The sequence below is a fragment of the Limulus polyphemus genome, unplaced genomic scaffold (genome assembly GCF_000517525.1).
Source record: "Limulus polyphemus unplaced genomic scaffold, Limulus_polyphemus-2.1.2 Scaffold276, whole genome shotgun sequence".
NCBI lineage: Eukaryota > Metazoa > Arthropoda > Merostomata > Xiphosura > Limulidae > Limulus > Limulus polyphemus.
Window position 1 is genome coordinate 214,478 of NW_013665886.1, and position 23,149 is coordinate 237,626.

A 23,149-nucleotide genomic window follows, 5' to 3' on the forward strand; every position below is an offset into this window, starting at 1 on the left:
TGGCACAGGATATGTCTACGGACTTACATCGCTAGAAACCGGGTTTCGATACCAGTGGTGGGCAGGGCACAGGTAGCCCATTGTGTAGCTTTGTGCTTAACTTCAATCAAACAGTCGGCTATGCTTATATGTTAACAATCACGGGAACAGTAACTGCTGAACATTTATCAAAGTAATGAGCCTAAGCTTCTGTGACAACTTTTACTTTAATCTTTACTATCAACTTGCAGGTAAACTAAAGAATCTCGGCGACAGCAAGTGCGCTATGAAGGACACCCACTTATTTAGGGGAGAGGCAGATTTTGGAAAAGGTAACCAATATCAACTAATTCATACTCACTACTATTACACGTCACTGCATATTAATTACTAAATCATATGAAAACGAATTATTAAGAAATATTTCAGACGAATGTAGTCTTCCCGGATCTTTTAATTATTAGTATTATTGCATTAGAAACATTTACGTCTGAGCTACTTATTACTATTATTATGCTCAGCTTTAATTGTATTTCAATTTAGTTTTTGATTGGTATTTGTAATCGATTATTTATACCACTTTGGAGTTTTAAAATGAAGGCACAGAATCTACACTGAACAAGTAAGGTCCCTGAACGCACACACACACCCGACCTCCCCATGGTGCCGCCCCTGACACTAAATAAGAAACCTTACTGTACCGATGACTTATAGACTGTCCCCCTAGTGTTACAATGGTATGTCTGCGGACTTGCACTGCTAGAAACCGGGTTTCGATATTCGTGGTGGGCAATCCTACTGGTTTCGAGCCCTTTTTACCACATACTGACTTTAGTAGATAATTATACCATTTTAAAAAATAGCCATATTTGTTACATTCGTGTATTATAAATAACCATTTCCAATGAAACGTAATTACAAAGTTGGTTGGGGGAACACTGACACTTGTTTTCTGTAGCTTATTATTATTCGCCTTGTTTTTTTTTTTTTGAAAGTGTTCATAGTTCATACTTTTACGGGGAATCATCACCCTGGAACCCCCACCCCAGCAATATGCACTGACCCAGCTCTTCTTCTCTCAAAAAATTGGCAACTATATTTAAAACACATTCTGTCGGCCACATCATTTAGTTCTTATTGACCAATCAAAATAAAATAAATTCAGTTATCTTATATTAAAGCTATATGCTTTATTTTACATACTCTATGATTTATTATCACTCACACTGAACCTATGAAGTCCAAACAAATCTGTTTGCTGATAAAAAAAAAAAAATTGTAACCATTGTGTAAATCTACTTCCAACCACAGAGTAGGCCTAAGACTAGCGATTTCAGATCGTCGTTTGCACAACTAAGTATATATATTATTTAGCCGAACAAAAATATATAAAATTACTGCCACGAAAGAACAAACCAAACTTGTATTAACAGCAGATCAGAGCTATAACGTAAAATACGAAGTAAACATTATCTCAAATTTATTGTCACATGACAAATGAAAACTTATACATAACACACAGATAATTAAAACAAAAACGTCATTTCCCTGATAGTTCGATATCACTGTTTCTTTTTATTCTAATCTGTTCGGCAAACTTCAACGTCACGAGAAGCTTTAACCGTGCTTAGACATATTTAGTCAAATAAGATTGTGCATTACTCCGAATCCTCTACTAGATATTACATTGAATAAAAAGTAAAATAAAGCAAAAAATATAAAAATGAATATCTATCTATGCCTGTTATGTATTAGACATATTGGCAACATAAATTTTGCGAAATATTGGAGGAAGATCTCTTGCCACTTTATTCCTCGGGTTTCGTGGACAAGAACACAACGTTGTTCCAGGAAGATGGAGTACTGTGTCACACTGCTAGAAACACCCAAAAGTGTCAGGAAGAAAATGTTATACAGAAGTTTCCCTGGCTGAGCCAATCTCCTGACATGAACCCCATCGAAAACCTCTGTGCCATACTCGACCGACAAGTCAAGAAACAACCACAAAAACCAACTTCGAAGAGCGATCTACTGCACGTTTTGAAGCAAGAATGGGCGAAAATCACATCATTGACTTCTAGAAGGATCCTGAATGCTATAGCGTTTACTAGATTTCGGTATTCTTTTATATATAAGACCGGCTAAGAAGCGACGGCAACAATGTAATGCGTAATTGACAGTTGAGTCGAGCACGTGAGACGTTCGTTGTGAATTATAGCGTTTGTTATAGCGCGACTGTGGAAATTAAGTGTATTGCAAAGTTGTATTTAGAAAGAATAAACCAGTTTTATTTAAGAAAGGACTTGTATCGCTAAAGTTTCTTCGGAAAGAAATTATACGGAAAATTAACGACCGGAGGCGTAACAATATATATATATATATATATATATAGAGAGAGAGAGGCTAGATTGACGTAGAAAATAATAATGACTTCGGTATATTCACTCCCTAGATTTTTCGTAAAGCTGCCACTACAATGTTTGAGTTACGTATTTAGTTTGATATGCTCACTGGAAGTGTATCAAATGGAATGAAATATACAAATACATATATAAACAATACTTACTGGTACAGAATGACCTCGAATGTCATTCGGTATACCTGTAATGGGGTCAAACTTCCCAATTCGAGGACCTAATAGAACAGTGCCAACAAAAGCACTTGTACCACCAACTAAATGTACGACTCCACTTCCTGCAAGATCCTGCAACAATGATAAACACAGTTTATAGCGTAATTGAATAACGCAGTTTGTCAGTGAAACAAAAACAAAATGATATACCAATAAACTATACATACGTATAACCTTAAAATTATTAATAAGTATCTATTCTTTAATACGTGATTAAGTTGCATCCATAGAAGTTTACCTTAAATTTGTTTGTACCATCTCCAACTGCAAGCCACCCTCTATCAGACCAAGCCCAATGGGAGACCACTGGGTAAATGAACCCTATATGGGAAAAGAACGAACATAGTCATGACTGTGTCAACTATATATAAATAATTTACATTTTGAAGGTATATGTTTAACTATACTTCAATAATCCTCTGATCCTTGAGGCAATTTCTTCATTTAAGAAAGTACAAGTAACCATGAAACTGTAACACATAAAAATTTACCAGTAATAACAAAACTGTAACAAGGAAAAGTTATACTAAAGTAACGATAAACAAAACTGTAAAAAGAACACAATCCTGGAAATTATTTAGTGATAAAGAAATTGACATAACAGAAGAAACTACTCAAGCCTGGAGACTTACCAGTGATTAAGAAACTGTAAACGATGTAAACAGAAAAACTGCACCGCTCTGCTACAGAACCTGACACAATGGTGGAAGCTGTCGCTGCAAAGACGAATTGGAAAAACCAATTGGCAAGCATAGTTCCTTCAACTTTGTAGCTTGCAAAAAGGCTGAAACCAATAAAACTGTTTCCGTCTCCATAGGCAAGGGCATAACCAAGAATCCAGTAGGCTATCCCAGCGACAACTTAAAGTGATAATTATATCTAAAAGTTAGAGGCATGTGTAACAACATAATCAATGAAATAATGTATATTGTACAACAATATAGAATTATTATAACTCTAACAGAGACCTGCAAAACAGTTGCAGTCAAATTAGTATCTTTATTGAAACAGTACTTCATTAAATACAGGATTTGTAAAATAATATAAAATAATTCTAATCGCAGACACCGATATCTATTAGTTCACTTGTCTTAGGCCTAACATTTAGGCTGTTCTTAAGTACGGCCTATATTTGATAGACAAAAATTAACGCATTAACTTGTGTATGTTTTTTGCTTTAGTTTACTCAAAGCTAAGCTTTACTATACTTAATACTATCAATAAATAAACTTGTTATGTTATTCTACGACCTAACGTTAAACCGTTTTAAAAACTTTGATAAGCTTTTAAATACGTTGTTGTATAAAATGTCTACTAAAGTGTATTTACATTCGCCTTTCGTTTGCGCATTTAGATAGCAAGATGCATGCGCGTTTACAGAAAAGACAAAAACTGAGTATTATTGTAATAGATTGTACGCCAAAGTAAATTTCTGATTACATGCATCTGTTGTAGAGCAGTAGGCTGAGTACGTTGTATTAAAACGATTTAGGAGCTCCCCACGATTTTAAAGTCCATGTAACCACGTCTGGTCATATTATATTCGACCACTGTTTAAATTGCCAATACCCCTGCAGAGTAGTTTCCATAGCAAAAGGGCCAATTATGTCATGTTAAAAACACATCACCCATTCCTATATGCTTTTCATAATCTATCTTGTGTACGAGGACGATATTTTTTCAGTGTTCAGTTTAATAATATATATATACATAGTCTTTGAGTATTCTGTTGGGCTCGATTCCAGAAGAAGATCCCTTTTAATCGACGAGACAGGAAAATCTATTGTACTTACTGGCATTGGAAAACGTAATAATTTGAATTAAAGTGGTGCATCAGAGCCATTCGAAAAGAGACCTGCAACAAGTCGTACTCAAGCTGTGATAAGCAATGTGCGGCGTCATGTAACAGGTGAGAATCCACAAACAAAAAGGCCTAACACGTACCCAAGTCAACAGTGTTCAACATAATTTGAATGTGCGAATATTTTTTGCATCAGAAACGTGTATATATCCTCTTCCTAAACGCAATCGATTTGGAGTGCTGATTTACATATTGTTACGATAGCGGAAGTCACGCAACGCTTGGAGCATGCGCTGGAGTTCTAGGTATGTTAAAATGTGTCAAAACCATGCTCAAGTCTACTATAAATATTTCAGTATTTTTCTTTGATAACACGCAGGTTGAATTTTTGTCAGAGTACGTTTTTGTTGTATATAAACTGTTGTACTAGTTAAGTGGATCAAATTTTCTAAAACGCCTTTTCGTACTAAATATAAAATATATTTGAAATATTTAAGTATAGGAATATCAGAGGAAGTTAGTAGAAATATTCCAATCAAGTTATACAAGATGATTTTTCCCACAAACTGTTAATTAAATATTAGTAGAAACCATCTTAACAATTCAATCTGAATACTCACAGATATGCAGAAGGTTCTTGATCAGAATGTTAGTGGTGTTCTTACTCCGGACAGCCCCACATTCCAATAAGGCGAAGCCACCTTGCATAACTGTGCAGAAAATAATATTTCATAAACAACCATTTCAAATTTTGTAAATGCTATCAAAGACCTTAATTAGTGACATCATTTGTTGTGTGTGAACACACTTCCAATATTTTACTTCCTTTTAAAAATAAACTTTACTTGCATGTTACTCATAGAAAATGTAATTTCAATAGTTTTTATTGATAATACGTGAGACATATATATATATATATTACATATTTCCAAATATTTATACATAGATATTCAACATATGCTTTATTATATAGACTCACTATTAAAATGAACCGAGCTCGGCCCAATAGTTAGTGTTCCATTACAAAAGTATGCTACGTATTTTGGGGTGTTAAAAAAATGACGGTCAAATCCCACTATTTGGTTTGGCAAGAGTATTTCAAAGCTGGTGTTCACTAGGCGCTTTTCACCTAGTCTATCACTTCAGAATTAAGGATGGCTATAAACGATATCCAATGAAAACGACAACAACAATAAAAAAAATATAAAAAAAACTGGTAAAATTTATGACCCATGTATAAATAGCAAATAGATAGACATATCAATTTATGTTTTCTTCTGCAGATATACAGTAGCCTAAATGTCCGCTACTACATACACTATATTATATATATATATAAAGTTCTTCTGTTGAGTCCCTAGGCCACTTACGACCGCTGGGACACTTTAGATTCTGATGCACCGTCGGTGATTTTCGGGCAGATGTTACCTGGTAGCGCTCATCACCTCTCCAGGTGCCCGTCTCTAATTTAGCAGTGAAAGGCCAGAGGGAAGACGGCTAGTCAACACCACCAACCATCAACTTTTGGGCCACTCTTTTACCAACGAATAGTGAGATCGACCGTTACATTATAACTCCATCACGGCTGAAAGGCGACGGCTATTCGAACACGCAGGTCGTGAGTCGAGTACCTTATCTGTCAGGCCATGCCAGGTCCATATTATATATATACAGTACTGGAAAGCATTATGGAAGTGATAACAAGAACAACAACAAAAAAGGGAATCAAAGGCAAATTCTACAGGAATGCTACCTTCACATCTTGTGAAAACGAACTGCACCAGAGTACAGTCACGTGTTGATAGTTTACACTGACTGGTTGTTATCCAGTCTATAAGAAAGTGCACACCAGTATAAACCATTCAAAAGTACATGTCATACTGTGTCCAGTAGTAGTAGTAGAACCCAGTCATGGATTACAGAATTGGAACATCGCATGACGAGCCTGTAGAAATCAACATTTTGGCAGATCAAGGTTTCTCCGTGTGAAAAACCTGTGGCAAGATTCCGTGTTTCATAGCAGGTATACGCATGGCACTGAAGTGGGTACCTGGTACGTACATTGATAGAATAGGTAAAAATATTTAATTCAAACAATCAGAAAGTAGTGTTATGTATCTCAGGGTATTTTCTCTGCATGATAGGTAAATTCGATTACAACTCTTGACAACGACGTTTCTATAAATACAGTTATGAACAGTACATCGAAAATAATAAGATATATATTGTTTCAATGGACGTGTAGCTGTTTGAAAACCGCTGCTGAGAAGAGAGAACTAAATGTAAATTTTGAAATGGGTATCGGACCACTAACAATGGAATGAACAAAACTGGAAACAGATGTTCTTTATAGATAAATTCAAGTCCACGTTTTTCGCCAACAATATACAATAGTTTATTCGTCGACAGAGACGAGAACGGTGCAATCTTAAAAGTGAAGCATCTGGAAGTTCAGTAGAAGTTCGTGTCTGCATCTCAGTTAATGGTGTTGTTGACCTACAAAAGACTGATGGCACCCTGACTGTTGGCAACTACAGGAAGACTTTAATTTATCAAGACATCCTCAGAAACATGGCCCAATGGGGACGGATTTATCTTCCAATAAAATAATGATGGCAAGCGAACAGCAAATGTGGTGAAATGATATCTTGACTATAAAAAGGCTGATAGAACACTCACAACCATGACTTGGCCTATAGTATGGGCTTATGTAAAAACTGAGAAGTTTAAAAAGCTTGGACGAATTATGGTGTGTAATATATGATATCTGGAACAATATTCCACAATCATATATACAAAATATTTATGGTAACATGAAAATAAGATCTAATGCTCTATATAAGGGCTCACGTACAAATAATGCATTTTACAACTTAATCGCGTTTATTTTGTACTTTTTTTTAACCATGTTTTGTATCATTAATAAATTCACGATGCAGTTGTTATTTCTCACTATTTTTGACTATTACCTATTGTATGTATATCACTTGTGCGTTTCCATAATTATTTCCATTAATATTTTCAATATATATATCTTATTATTGAAAAACAGTCAGTCCCGAATCTGCTGGTCTGCTGTTAACTTTCACGAATCTCTTACGACTACACCAGAAACCACTCGTCGTCTATTCTTTTGATCCGGCTAGGAGCAACAGCCCCCTCTTTAATAGCGTACCTGCACATTCTTATTTTTAAATAACGTGATATATTTACAGTATTATGATGAACCATACGTTTGTTCAGTTTTATGACAATTCAAGTTGAATACTACTTACTCATGATGCAGACTTCTTGAATTATTATGACCGCTCTTTAATATTTTAATTATTTTTATTTTTAAATTGATTACAGAAATGAAAAATGTTAGTATGTCGTCTAACGGTTTGTATTACCCTTTACTATTACAAGATATATAACACTGTTTGTTTGTAATTAAGCACAAAGCTAAACAATGGGCTATCTGTGCTCTGCTCACTACGGTATCGAAACCCGGATTCTAGCGTTGTGTGTCCGCAGACATACCTCTGTACCACTGGGGGGCATATATAATACTATGGTACTGATTAAGATTGCTGGGGACCTAATGGTTATTGCACTTTTGTAGGTGCCCATCGATGAAATCGTATATAACTATATATTTAATTTCAGAGTCAACTGGGCTCTCAAAGTCTGGGACGAAAACCGTGTTGACCTGTGCATTAATCCCGTATCGATAATGCCTCATTGTGTAGTAAAGATTCACTTAACTAGTCTAGTTAAACTTGCATCTGGTAATATTATTATAATTAGCTGTTATATTTACCATTATTCATATTTCATTAAGTCGCATAAATGATAATAATGTATCTAAATAATATCCTTTTTTTTCGGTTAGTTCTAAAAGTTTGATCTTATTTACTTATCACTTTCTTCTAACCTTCCTTGACCAGGTTTGGTAGTTTCTTTGTACACGCTACTTAAAGTAAGTTCTGTTATTTGTTGTTTTAATTTGGTTAATTCAATGGTGTAGTAGGGAGTTGCAAAGTGGGGGGTGCATTGAGAGATTGAAATAATATATATGGAGCTGCTAAAAGCAGTTCAATCTAGGAGAGTCTGGAGACATGTTCCCCAGATATAATAATATAATTTACACTTGCTATATAAGTCAAATATGTAAAAGTGGATGTACTAGAGCACCCACCGTTCCGACACCCCTGTAATTAAATTATACTCTTTAACTTCGATCAGTTTTTGATTTTGAACTTGCATGAACACTTATAAGTAAATGCGTTAAAACTTACAAGTACGTGTGATATCAGTCGTTTTGCAGAATAACTAAACACTCGCAACCATTTAATGACATTGCTAGGGTTTAGGATAAGTCGTTTCGCGTAATGCAATCTTACGTTATATCTGGAATATATCTAAGACTTTAGAAGCAAGCAAATGACGTTTCTAAGTGCTCACCTACTTAGTTTTTTTTTTTTCACTGACAATCATTTAACCTTATTGCTTATAATGTTTAAAGTAATGTTGAATATTTTCAAGTTAATATGTTTTCTTAGGAAATTTATTTCGTTTGTTCGTTCAGAGTTCAGTATATGTCTTATGTGTTTATTATGCAAGGACTTTTAATAATCTTGAATTGTAATTTTTATACTTATGAAAATTATTTTGTATTATTAGGTTAGTATGTAGGTTTGGAATAACTGGTAGATATTGCTGGAATTATGTCTGAAAATGTCATTAATAGCTGAAGATTCAATGTGTCTAACCACTAGAGGTTATTTTTTTCTTGTATATTGATTTGTCAGTTGGTTATACCTAGAAGGCTTTATCAATTTATGTATTTTAAGTTCTAATCAGAAGTTGATAAACTAGCCAAGATCGTGCCCGATAATAACATCGTTGAACATTTGATTCCCAGAAAGTTTTATGACTTCTATTAAAAAGTTAAGAAAGTGTAATGAGTGACGATTATGTTAGTATTGCTAATAATAATTTGAAGATATTTTCTATATGCATTATTTTTAATTAATACAATAAAAGTTTTTTATTCAATCCACTGTCTCTGTGCTTCTTGTCTCATGTAAATTCACCAATCCGTGTGACTTTTAGAGCTGGGATTCTTACCCGATAATAAAATAGATGTTATCTACAAAAGGGGTTGAGAGAAGGCTTATTTCCTGACTGATATGTAACTGTATTGTGATAATGTGTTACAGAATCTTCAATACATCCTGGTTCCATAAATAACAGGATATGATAAGACCACAGTTTATTTTGCTATAAATACCATAAGGAAGCGTAAGTAATAGATTAATCTAGAATTTAAAAATAGCTTCAGGAGATATGATTATAATGAAGAGGATGTAGATAGTTTTAAAAGTTTAGTAATGATGAAGCGTGTATTTCAGACCAGAATCACGTGTGTAAAGAGTGCTAGAAGAATAAAGAAGACGAGAAACGTCAAACAAGACCATGAAGCAGATATATATGTTAACTCAACGGCAAGAGTGCTAATCTTATTTGGGATAAGTCACAAGGGTTAAGAAAGAAGTTAAGAAGAGCTATGCACAACCAAATGAACTCGCTGATACAAAGTACATTAAAATTAGATTAGGAGAAAATATTAGTAAATAACCTAGTGTGTTTGAATACAAATGTAAAAAAAAAGCCCTTAGGCAACGCTGCTAAAATTGACAGATTAGTAACGAGAAAATAGTTTAGAGAGAAACAAATTCATGAACCTTAATATAATTTTATTTACTCTCACAAAATAAGCAGAACCGGACTAATAGTAAGCTAGAGCACTAGAATAAAAGAACACGAAGTAAATGTTTGAAGTTTGGAATTCAGGAACATATTCCAAAATAAGTCTGTTGGAACTTGTTCTTGTAAGTTTACTAAAAGTGACTGAGGTACTTGAGGAAAGTTTAAGCAAAATGCAGCTTGTTTTGATGGTGTTTATGCAGTGAACGTAATAGTCACGTGATAGGGAAACTCGTTACTTACCTTAACAAGTTTACCTGATGCTAGGCTATGTATAATGGTTCTACTCAGCTTTTGATGCTCAACTTCACATAAAAAGAAAGTGTATCGTGTAAAAAGAGTTTCCTTTCATATTATTCCTTTAAAAGATAAAAACCTATTTCGATCCTCCCTGTAGTACAAATTAAACCTAATGTTTTTAATCCAAGTATTAATTAACGACTTTTTTCCGAACATATCCTGAACGATGATTTTTGTTATCAACTCTTCATAAATCATAGAGAGTCAAAATAGAACTTTAATCCATGACGGTATGTAAATATGCTTCAAAATAGGAGAAAAAAATTATGAAAACACACCTTGAAGTAATCTATTAGGGATGAATTTTGTAAACCACGTTTCGAAAAAAGCGCTCTTTACATAATGTCCATTTCTTTAGTACGAAACCACATAATGGGCTAACTGCACTCCGTCTATTGTGGGGAAGTGAACACCGTATTTTAGCGTTTTAAGAACGTGAACTTACCTTACCGTTGACTCACCGGGGGGAACTGTTTAATTTTACCCAAATGTTTGAAAAAGAGCGTTTACTTGAAATGTCGTTTTTTATAAACAAGTTTACTGAAGTGTTCTGTCCATACATTTTTCTCGAGTTTAATTCACCTTTGCATTTATCTTTTATGTTAAGCATGCATGTTTTATTGGTTTTCTATTGGGTCACAAGCAAATCGATCAAAAATTATTTTAAACGTTTTTTTTTAATTAATGAAGAAGAGCCTATTTAATTACTATACTTAATTTAAGAAAACATTTTTTATTTAAGTATTTAAACATTTAAGGCTGATATGATTTAAAATCTGAATGAATTTAAAACGTTAACGAAAAATATGATACATATGCCCCAGTGGCACAGCGGTATGTCTGCGGACTTACGATACCCGTTGTGGGCAGAGCACAGATAGCCCATTGTGTAGCTTTGTGCTTAATTAGAAACAAACAAACTTTAACTTAGTAGACAACATGTAGAAGGCCTTTATACACCTAAAACAAAACTATCTCATCAACTTGACAAATTCAAGAACTTAGTAATTTTTAAATGAAAACTGATATACATTTCAATCCCCCCAATTATCAGAGTTTGTTCATTCATCTTGAACTGGTAAATTGACTATTGGTCAGAAAGCAGTTTTTCACGTAGACAGAACCAGCAGTTATTGATTTATTAATAGATAAGGTTTCACAATTACAAAATTACATTGAAACTCTAGAGAAAAAGGTTAAAATGTAAGATTTTGCTTCGAGTCTTTGAAGAATAAAGTCGAATGTGTTTTTAAAGTTGTGACCGGATTTACTTCTGTATTTTTTCATATTTTCTGTTTAGATAAAGATTTGTAAACAAACAGCTGCATTTAACCCTTTCATCTATTTTTTTTTTTTTCAAATGAGACTTCATCAAAGTTTAACTCTTAGTGTGTTAGTTGGTATTAGCCAATGAACTGCATCACGGGTCTCCAACAAGGGCATAATTTAAATGTTCATTATAGCTCAAAATATCTGTAAAAATATAATCTTCAGGTATTAATGGCATGTACAAGACTGATACATACGTTATGTTGTCATGAGATTCACCCTAACCTAATATATGTCTTAATCCTCTATCACGTGACCTCAAAACTTGCGCCGTTGAAGTGAAAAACCCTCATTCTACCTATTCCAAGTTCACGTGTCAGATATATATATAATTGTGTATATAAATATCCTCTTTATACCTCTAAGAAATTTAAATACAAGTGAGAGGATATATTTATTCCATGAAGAAATAGAGTAGCAGGCGAAGCTAGCAATATAAAAACTAGCTCTAGTATATGTTAACAACGTATAAAACTAGAGGTAGTGAAAGAAGGACAGTCTCCCTCTTCACTCTTCTCATGGTTAAGCGTTGAAAATAATAGAGGGAAGTTGCTAAGAAGAGGAGAATAAAAATCTATGAAAATCAAATATGTAGAAAGAAACAGGAACCGAAGATAACAATAAGATACAAATGACTAAATTAAAAGGTAAGCAGTGCAGAATGGAAAAATTAACCATCTTGAAGACAGTTTGGAGTTAGGATAGAAGAAGAGGAAGGAAATGTTTGAGAAGCTGTTGTCTGAGTAGCAGCATCAGAGGACAAATGATTAAGAATAGTATGAATCATTTTAGTGTATCTCCTGATAATAACCCTGTTGGTCTGAGAAAGTAAACGTTCAAGGTGCACGTGGTGACATTAGAAGAGGAGCTCTCAAGGATAGAAAGTTACCAGTTGGTTCGAGCGGAATCGTAGTGCTTTGCAAGGACTGTTTGGATTTTTTATTGCTAGATTTTAATCTGTGATGATTAACCTGAAATACTTGAAGATCTTGACTGATCAGTGATCATTAGTAGGTTTGAGTATACTGAATACAAAAAAGTGTAGGATGAACTTGGCTTTGTAGTACCGGGGTGTACTATATGTTTTCCACTCCTTTTAGTTTAAAGTTAAGATCACTAAATTTTTCTTTTTCTATAGAATTCACAAGTTTGGAACATAGCATTGCTCAAGAAAGTTTCTAACTTTAATTTTCCCCAGGGGTTAATTGGGTCAAATGGAGATTAGGCACCTTCTTGCCTGGTTCTCTTGCAGGAATAACAATGTACTTTGAATTAGTCTGCTTAGTTATTCTAATCGATCAGTCGGGCAGTAGTTGTGGGTGAATTTGCCTTTTGGCCAACTGACTTAACAAGCATCAATCAATGTGTTCTTGTGTCAGACACTCACGGGTTTAGTGCCATATTTAAAACAGCGTTGGGGTATGAGAGAACAGATTTTACGAGATGTTGCGCGGAATTTCACGTATATGGAATTTAAAGAATTAATTGCATCTAGCCTTAAATAGTGTTTTCTGGGTATGTCCGTAACTTTAACTTCTATGCAAGAACTCTTAAAATATTCGCTTTCGATTTATGGTAACATGTATATGTAGTTTTACTTTTTGACAACTCCTCAAGGTATCTTATAACTTTAAGTTAACTTTCATTTTCACTTGTGCGGGTTCATTTTGGCTTTCGCTTGTAATTTAATTAAGTAGTCGTTTTAGTTTGCTAGTGAGCAAACTTGTATAAGTTGATCCACAGTATATTTTATATTTAAAGTGTGGATTATTATTGTTGTGGTGAAGTCAGAGTGGGAATTTGCATTTCACAGAGTCTAAAACGAGGGTTATCTTTATTGTGTTACAGTTTACCTTAGGTCACTGTCTTTTAGTGATTATCTTTCATATACTAGCCTAAGTTTGAGGGGAAGAAGACGCACTAGGAAGAGTATATTGTTTAATATGGCCTTCGTTACAGTTTACATACAAATACCTGATCATTTGGTTTGTATTGTATGATAGTGCGTTGTCGTTTACATTGTAAACTGTGTTTATTCTTTGTATAAGTCTGTATCTTGTCTTGTTATTTCTGGATCAACCGTCACACCCGTCAAAAAACTTACTCGCATACGAGATCTGCGGATCTCCTGGATTTCTCTGTCCTGACGGAAAACCTTCAAATACCACAGTAGTATGTGTTTTTTTGTTTGTTTTTTTAATGGTAGGAAAAAAAAGGAATGAGTAGGTTTTAATTTAATTTTTAAGCTTGGATGTTAAGATTGAACTCGATGGGATATTAAATATACTAGAAGAAGTTAATACAATAATGTAATGAGCTTCATAAGAGTGTAAATAAGAATTGAAAGGTTGCACGTGAATATTGTGGCGAAGAGAGTTGATAAAAATGGAGTTAAAGTTGTGAGTACTGGCAGGAGAATAGCACGTGACAGATAATCTAGTAGAGACAGAATAAGTTGAAATTATAATAGGTTTGAATACAATTATGAACAAACAATCTACTGTGATGCAATCTTGTTTTATTCACTAGTTCACTAGTAAACTCAGTCCCAGTTACTGATGGCAGAATAAAAAACACAGGCAGATTACGATTAACTAGGATTGGTATTAGAAAATATGCGTAGAAAATATAAGCAAAGTTTAGTGAATTTATTAATGGAATATATATATACAGATTTGTAGAAAAAAGGGTTCTAATTATTGTACAAATAAATGAGACATAAGATAGTACTGACAAGTATAACACCAATACCCTAAAAAGTGCTAGAAAAGCAAAGCACAGGTTGAAGTGAAAAAAAAGGTGTATACAAGATGTGTACAGGAGAGTAATAGTATTATTAGTAGTTTTGGTTTAAAAATTGTAAATTGTATTTTAGCAGCGATTTCAGAACTATAAGTACGGTTACTGTTATTAATTTTCTACTCACTACCAAGTAGTAAAGATACCTTAGCCAAGTTAAGAAAGAATAGATAATTTTTTCCCTAAAATTTACATAGTAGTTATGTAAGTCGAGATACATGAAAAAACTACTTTCACATTACCTTGGGAAAAGTATCAATTCAGTGGAATATCATTTCGTTTTGTAACATTTCCTTCTACTTAATATTGATGGATGCTATTTTACGAGATTTACAAGACTGAATGTTTTTATTATTTACATAGATCAGTTGTTTACGAAACAAGGTTTGAAGACTGCATAGTTTAAGATATGTATTTGTTAAGTAACATGAACAAATGTTTGAGTTAAAGCTGTTCGTGTATCAAGCCTTGAAAAAAAATTAAGTATTTGATTCATGCTGTAACTGTTAATGGTATAAAATATAAAGTTAGAAGTATGTGGGTATCATCCCATACAAATATATGTCAAACATGTTAAAGCATCTTTAGGATTTATTGGATTTTTCAAAGAAGATTCATTCCATATTTTTTAACTATTACAAAACAACTAACAAGAGTTACCAAGGAAATGGGTAGATAAGAAGCAGAACACCTGAAAAACAGAGATATTAATTGTAATAATAATTATCCAGATTTCAACATAGAGTTAATACTGAGCAAAATTTTTCAGATAATTTCATTAATATCATTATAGTTAGATACATTTGTGAAAAACATTTGACGGCATATCAGAGTAAACAGCTAAGCGAGATTTTTAATGATCTTTTATTATCAATATAGTTTACTTTAACTGCTATGGGTGTATATAGTAAAATTTAAACACCCAAATGTGGATAAACTCAGAGTATATTATCAAATTACTTTGAAGTGGGCGATTAATAAAGTCAGTTAGATTATCAAAATAAATATGTCAGTCTGTCAGTAGTATGATTTTCTTAATAATGGGTGTGTCATCTCGATAACGTTACTCTATTACACTTTATGTTGTCGCAATATTATAATTCGTTCAAAACTGGATTTCATCACCATATTATAATCCTCTCAATTCTGTTAGTCACTTTTAGGCTAACCCTCTCAACTGAGGGTTATGATTCCGTTCTTACTGGTGTCATTGCTCTGGTTATCCTAACCTTAAGTTGACGAACTACAGCTATTAATCTGCTTGTATTTAATTTAGCATTTCCGACAGATATTACAATCCTTTCATCATCATAATGTTTGAAGATGTTGAAATTATATAATGTAATTTAAAACGTCTACCATTGACAAGTTGTTGTTTTATGCGCAAAAAATAATTCAGATGTGTACAGCAAGAAAACTACCTTTGCTAGTTATGTGTGACAAACAAGACATCTTTCCCAGCTGTGTATGTGATAAACAAGACATCTTTCCCAGCTGTGTATGTGATAAACAAGACATCTTTCCCAGCTGTGTATGTGATAAACAAGACATCTTTTCCAGCTGTGTATGTGACAAACAAGACATCTTTCCCAGCTGTGTATGTGATAAACAAGGCATCTTTTCCAGCTGTGTATGTGACAAACAAGAAATCTTTTCCAGCTGTGTATGTGACAAACAAGACATCTTTTCCAGCTGTGTATGTGACAAACAAGACATCTTTCCCAGCTGTGTATGTGATAAGAGAACAGGTTCCTTACAGTTTTTATTACAGTCCAGGATTAATCCAAGAAAACATTTGTTCGTTCAATCTCTCACATTCATTTTTTTTTTTACAGAAATGGTAGGGCAAATTGAGTAATTGCCCCAGGGCCCAGGCATACGGAAGAACCACCGATAGTTATGAAAGTCCACAGACCTACACGAGGACTAACTACACAAATGATCACATATAAAATGTAATAGACTTAAAATAAGACCCAAAAACTCGAGAGCTTTTGAATAGTTGACTATTCTTCTTTGTTCTCCTGAAGAAGAATAGTCAATCATTCGAAAGCGCTCGAGTTTTGGGTCTTATTTTAAGTCAGTATTAGAGGGAAGGTAGCTAGTCAATACCATCCACCGTTAACTCTTGGGTACTTTTTTTACCCACGAACAGTGATCGTCACATTATAAAGTTCCCACGGCTGAGAGGGCGAGCATGTTCGGTGACGAGGATTCGAACCCGCGAAATGCAGATTGCACGTCGAGCGTCCTATCCACCAGGCCATGCCAGACCTTTTATCATTGTCCTGAATAAAAGGAAAAATACAAAATAATGATAAAGTTTTGTTTCTTTGTTTGTTATTAAGCAAAGGGTTATATATATGTACATTGTCCACCATGCGTATCGAAACCCGGTTTTTAGAGGTATAAGTTCGCAGACATACCACTGTGCCACTCGTGGGCAATAATGATAAAGAAAATAGTAAAATAAGATTTTGTACAAATGAAAGATAATAGCAGCTAGGGTTTTTCTCCACGTTCAAATCTACTCTCTCCAAGATAAATAACACGTAATAAGAACTTCGTTTATTCTAAATACTGTACTAAGATCATGTGAATAATATAAATACAAAAATGTAAACAATACGCCATTCAAACAAGAGATAATAGAATTAGAACAACAGAGGTACGTTTCCAATACTTTTACGCAGAATCTTGTATACTTATAGAGACAAGTCCATTCTGAAAAGAGAAGCAGATAGGTGGCAGAATCAACGTTGAATCGATTATAAATTTTACACAGAAGATTTGGCAAGGATCGGGAAAGAAACCTTTCCAACTTTTTCGGGAGAAATTTTAGCTTTGTGATCAGCTCTAGAGAAATAACTCACTAAAATATCTACCATTAAAGACTTGATTCTCCTGCTAAATGTTCCTTATCGTCTAGTTCTGACTTGACTCTCTTGTTGAATGTTCTCTATAATCTAGTTCCCACTTCACTCTTTTACTGAATGTTCCCTACCATCTAGTTCTCACTTCACTCTTTTACTGAATGTTCCTTATCGTCTAGTTCTCACTTGACTCTCTTGTTGAATGTTCCATATCATCTAGTTCCCACTTCACTCTTTTACTGAATGTTCCTTATCGTCTAGTTCTCACTTGACTCTCTTGTTGAATGTTCTCTATCATCTAGTTTCCACTTCACTCTCTTGCTGAATGTTCCATATCATCTAGTTCCCACTTCACTCTTTTACTGAATGTTCCCTACCATCTAGTTCTCACTTCACTCTTTTACTGAATGTTCTCTATCATCTAGTTCTCACTTCACTCTTTTGCTGAATGTTCTCTATCATCTAGTTCCAAGTTGTTTCTCCTGCTGAATGTTCTCTATCATCTAGTTTCCACTTCACTCTCTTGCTGAATGACCCCTATCATCTAGTTCCCACTTGACTCTCTTGCTGAATGTTCCTTATCATCTAGTTCCCACTTCACTCTCTTGATGAATGTTCCTTATCATCTAGTTCCCACTTGACTCTCTTGATGAATGTTCCCTATCATCTAGTTCCCACTTGACTCTCTTGATGAATGTTCCTTATCATCTAGTTCCCACTTGACTCTCTTGATGAATGTTCCCTATCATCTAGTTCCCACTTGACTCTCTTGATGAATGTTCCCTATCATCTAGTTCCCACTTGACTCTCTTGATGAATGTTCCCTATCATCTAGTTCCCACTTGACTCTCTTGATGAATGTTCCTTATCATCTAGTTACCACTTGACTCTCTTGATGAATGTTCCCTATCATCTAGTTACCACTTGACTCTCTTGATGAATGTTCCCTATCATCTAGTTACCACTTGACTCTCTTGATGAATGTTCCTTATCATCTAGCACCCAGATGTGTGCACAGCTTTCATAATCTCCTAGCAACTATTGTAGGCACAGAACTATCACTTTCAAAAGAACAAAATAGTAACAAACCACATAGGAAGGCTGAAGGGCTTGGAAATTTTGTCTATGGGGCAGGAATGGGCTTAGAAAGATCGACTTTAAAGAAGCCACTGATATCTCCACTGAGCAGAAGCAATGGTACCTGTAACCTTTAGAACATAATCTTAGCTCTCTTCTCATTTATCGTTTTAAAATATTTTTTGATAAAATTAGATAGTTAAGATATAGAGAGAATGTCTGGAAGTGGAAAAAAGGAAAGGAAACTATTTTATGTGTGTGATTGTGTGAGAAGGTGGAATGGCTCACACAGTAAAAGCTTGTTTCAGGGTCTTTCAGCTTCTTGATAGGCTACTGCTTCATTGTATAATAATGTGGAAATATAGTTTTGGATGCACTATCCTCTAACTTCTCGTCATAAAAGCTCTTGTTTTATAATATCCTATGGACCTTAAGCCTTGCCATGGCTTGATAGTTAGGGTGCTCGACTCACGATCTGCGAGACGCGGGTTCGAATACTCGTTACGAACGTTCTCACCTTTACAGCCGTAGGTACTTTATAATGTAAAGGTCATTTCCATTATTCGTTGGTAATAGAGTAGTCCAGGAGTTGGCAGAGGGTGGTGTTGACTAGCCGCCTTCCCTTTAGTTTATCACTGCTAAATTAAAGACGGCTAGCGCAGATAGCTCTCGAATAGCTTTGAGCTTAATTCGAAACAAACCAAACCCTTTATGTTATGCATGTTTTTTTTTTACTAGTTATACCGAATTCACAATATTATGTTCACAACTAAAATGATTTTGAAGATATAGTTGAACCTTGTTATTTCGTTGATATGGCAACACCTTAATTGATATTACCATCCGCTAGTCATTATTTTCGTTTGTTCTCTCTTTCTTTTCCGTGCAAAGCGACACAAAGCCCTCTCTAATTTTGAACTAACAGACTAGATGGAACGCAAACAGTCAACACCACCCTCTGCTAACTCTTGGGCTATTCTTTACCAAGGAAAATTACCCCACGAATGAGCATTTTCGGTAATGGGATTCGAGCTCGCGACTCGCAGATTGCGAGTCCAGTGCCCTAACCACCAGACCATGCCAGGTCTATTAGTATAGCAATATTCAATATTACTGGAATTATTAATATTAATGAAATTAGGCCTTCAATAATGATTTGTAAACAACATAATAGTAAAATATATAAACAATAAGCAACTATAGAAATTAGCAAATAATAGGAAAAAACCATAAGATATTCGTGTTGAACCAGGCTGTTATAAAGATTAATATACACTTGCTCCAAACGACTACATTACTAATATTAGAGTCGTTTCGAAGTAGAATAAGATGAGTTTCAAACAAGTCACCCCCCCTCCTCCTCTTTTTGTGTCTTAGCTTCTTAAAGAAATAAGTCTGAAATATTTAATTTCACCAATAAGTACTTAAAAAGTTGTCTAATACGTCTATTCTCAAGACTATTTGTAAGTCAGTGTAAACTTTGATCTTTTTTGTTTTCGGGCCATCATTGGGCAAAATGAAGAACGTGCTGCTATCAGTTGAGTGTAATAGATATCAAATTATTTTGATAAATTTAAGTGTCACTCACTCTCAAATTCAGAAACGTAGAATGCTAATTTCAGTTTAGACGTTAGTTAATAAACTCTTACAGATATTAAAATGTCAACGCATTCTGGGCTGATAGAGGGGACTAGGAAAGTTTATAGAATTCGCGGATAATTGGACTCTCTGTAGAAAATAACAATAATTATTTACTAAGCCTATAGTTTGTGAGAGGTAACCGACCTAATACCTTTAACTATACAACATACACTCGAATATAAGTGATACAAATTACTTAAATACGTTGTGAGAGCTTGGCATCTATGTAGTTGAAATACATTGATGGTAATGATGATTAAAGGTAAATAGGTTATATGGATAAAAGGTTAATGTCTTAAATAGTCCAAAAACAAAACTAACTTACAATGTAAGTTTAGTGCTAAACTGTTTCATGTTTCATTTCTCAATCACAATTTAACTGTATGCCTACAGAAATTAAGATGGTTTATGAATCTAATTTCAAACTTTACTCTGATTCATTACATTTACTTTAATTATTATTATTTGTTTTATGCTTGCAGTGATTCGGATGCCGACTTTAAATGCAATATTTTGCTTTTTAGGTATTGAAATCAACAAATGGTTTTTAACTAAATACACCGATACTGAAAACAATTCACACGAACAAAGAACTTTCATGTGTCGCCTTTCTTCAAAATAAGGCCCCTAGTGGCACAACGGTATGTCTGCGGACAACGCTAGAAACCGGGTTTCGATACCTGTTGTGGGCAGAGTACTGATACTGATAGCCCATTGTGTAGCTTTGTGCTTAACTACAAACAAACAAACATTACGTAAGTAGTGTTTCGCCACTGAAAATAGTTCGCTTTTGCGAAGGTTATGTAACAGCCCTTTCCGACGCAAAATAGTCATACAATAGATACAAATGGTTAAAAAGATGTAGAGGCGTAGAAAATTGGTCATACTCATGATGAAAAAACATATACACTTTCGGAAATAGGCACAAAAATATTGGTAGTGTACAGCAAACACTTTCTTTAAAGTTGGTACGTTTGACGCTACGCCCCAGTACAGAGTAGGAAGGTGTGAATGTGCTGCAGTCGAGGAATGCCAAGTTCACTCTATTTGGGTGTTGATAAAGCGTTATTTTCAGAAATGCACAATAAATCTTCATTATTGCATTTTAGAAATTTTATTGTAAAGTAGCGGATTGGCCATTACAGTGGTTAGTGCATTACCAAGCTGGTCCGACAGTTTTAATCTAGGGCCGGCCCGCCGAACTATTAATTGAAAGTAAAATTTTTAGTTACTTCAGTATGAAGTTCTGATTTGTAAGTTCTGTATATCATTATTACTTAATTTCAATTAAGTCTTGAGCCCCCAAGTAGCTAGGGCCGATGCAATAGCCAAATCACCGGGCTGTTCCAACACATCCACTAACTCATTTAACCCAACCCACCTCTTTAAAGTGGGGTATAATTATTTCAATCTGAGGGAGTAAATGCGTGCCGGAAAAATCCATTCAAGATTAAGTAGCATATTTACAGAGTGAAAAGTGATACGAAGCATAATGTACGCGATATTAAGTATCCTAGTAATAGCGTAAAACAGCGACACGAAGTAGAGCCTATGCGGTGTGACTACTATAATTGTTTGTTTGTTAAGCACAAATCTTCACAATAGGCTATCTATGCTGAGCCAACCACGAGTATCAAAACCCGTTTTTTAGCGGTGTGAGCTCTCAGACCTGCCGTTGAGCCACTGGCGGATTCTACCACTATCATAATTAATTTTTCAATATCTGTGTCTTTAGTGAAAAAGTTGTTCATTATATAACCCATATTAAAAAAAAACAAAAAAAAACTAAGTGTGTGTCACGTCACGATTGATTTTACCAACATTTTTGATGAAAAACAAACTAAGACTTTAAATTAAGAAATAAACAAATATTTTTCCAGTTTTGTTGTCTATACATTTGAGTACATAGACTAACAAGAATATTAGGTTATACTTTTGTTGCTAAGCGACATGATATAAAAGCCATTGTAGGATCGTAGTGTTACCAAAACGCACTGGCTTTTCTATATATTAGAAGTTGTTAATCTAACTGATTTTTACCAATAAATATTCTTTAAATCGCCACGAATTCATTTCATGAATGATCTTAATTTTTATTGACTCACAAAGGAATTTACCGACGTTTGACTGCCTCGACTGCCCTTTCTGCCTGCCCCCCAGTGGCACAGCGGTATGTCTGCGGACTTACAACGCTAGAAACCGGGTTTCGATACCCGTGGTGGGCAGAGCACAGATAGCCCTTTGTGTAGCTTTGTGCTTAACTTCCAACAAACAAACCTTTCTGCCTCTTTGATAATCAAGCTTTATTTCGATTAGTTATGAAATGTGAGGTTGGGGCATACTATGGGGTGTGGGTGAGAGTACTTGTCCTGTCATTTTTGACGAGCTATACGCTTGTAATTTATAAAAAATAAAACATTGCAATTAAAGTCTAAATCAGAACAACTCGAAGAAAAAAAAATCAAAGTTCATGCAATGAATGGGAGTAAATTTTAGAATTTATATAGAGTCGTAAATTCACTACATAGTTATCTGGATGTGCTATGTTTTAGGATATTATAAGCTTTGTTTGCAATATCATGTTAAGTGTACATGGACAAATTAAGGCAGTTATATAAGTCGAAGATAGCTTTTATGTACGGAAACATCTGTTAGCTGAGTTCTTGCACAGATCTTAAAATATAACGCTGATAAATGGAAACATCGGCACATGTAGATATGTAGATCTTGAAATTCGAGTTGTTCAAAACTTGAAAATAGAGTTGATAACTGGATCAGTTGCTGGTTGAGATGTTTAAAAAGAAATATCTGCTGAAGCTTTTTCGCCAGACACTAATCTTAGCAGAACTGTCTGGAAAATGATCTATAGGAAAAAGTACAGCTTATAAAATGAGTCAGATCAACGTAGGCTGGTAAGGCAATCACTGATTGGCATGTCAGGAAATGTCATAGACCTACTGAAGGATG

At 34.5% G+C, this 23,149-nt stretch overlaps 1 protein-coding gene across 1 annotated transcript in view; it reads right to left on the reverse strand.

Annotated features, from left to right (window-relative positions):
- Window positions 1-23,149, reverse strand: part of LOC106456963 (putative ammonium transporter 1) — a 35,859-nt gene that overhangs the window by 9,846 nt on the left and 2,864 nt on the right. Inside the window, exons 2-5 of the mRNA XM_022382768.1 lie at window positions 5,033-5,122; window positions 3,244-3,471; window positions 2,850-2,932; window positions 2,546-2,683 (exon numbers count right to left, since the gene is read on the reverse strand). Of these exons, the coding sequence (XP_022238476.1) occupies window positions 2,546-2,683; window positions 2,850-2,932; window positions 3,244-3,471; window positions 5,033-5,122 (539 nt within the window). The remainder of the gene's footprint in view (window positions 1-2,545; window positions 2,684-2,849; window positions 2,933-3,243; window positions 3,472-5,032; window positions 5,123-23,149) is intronic.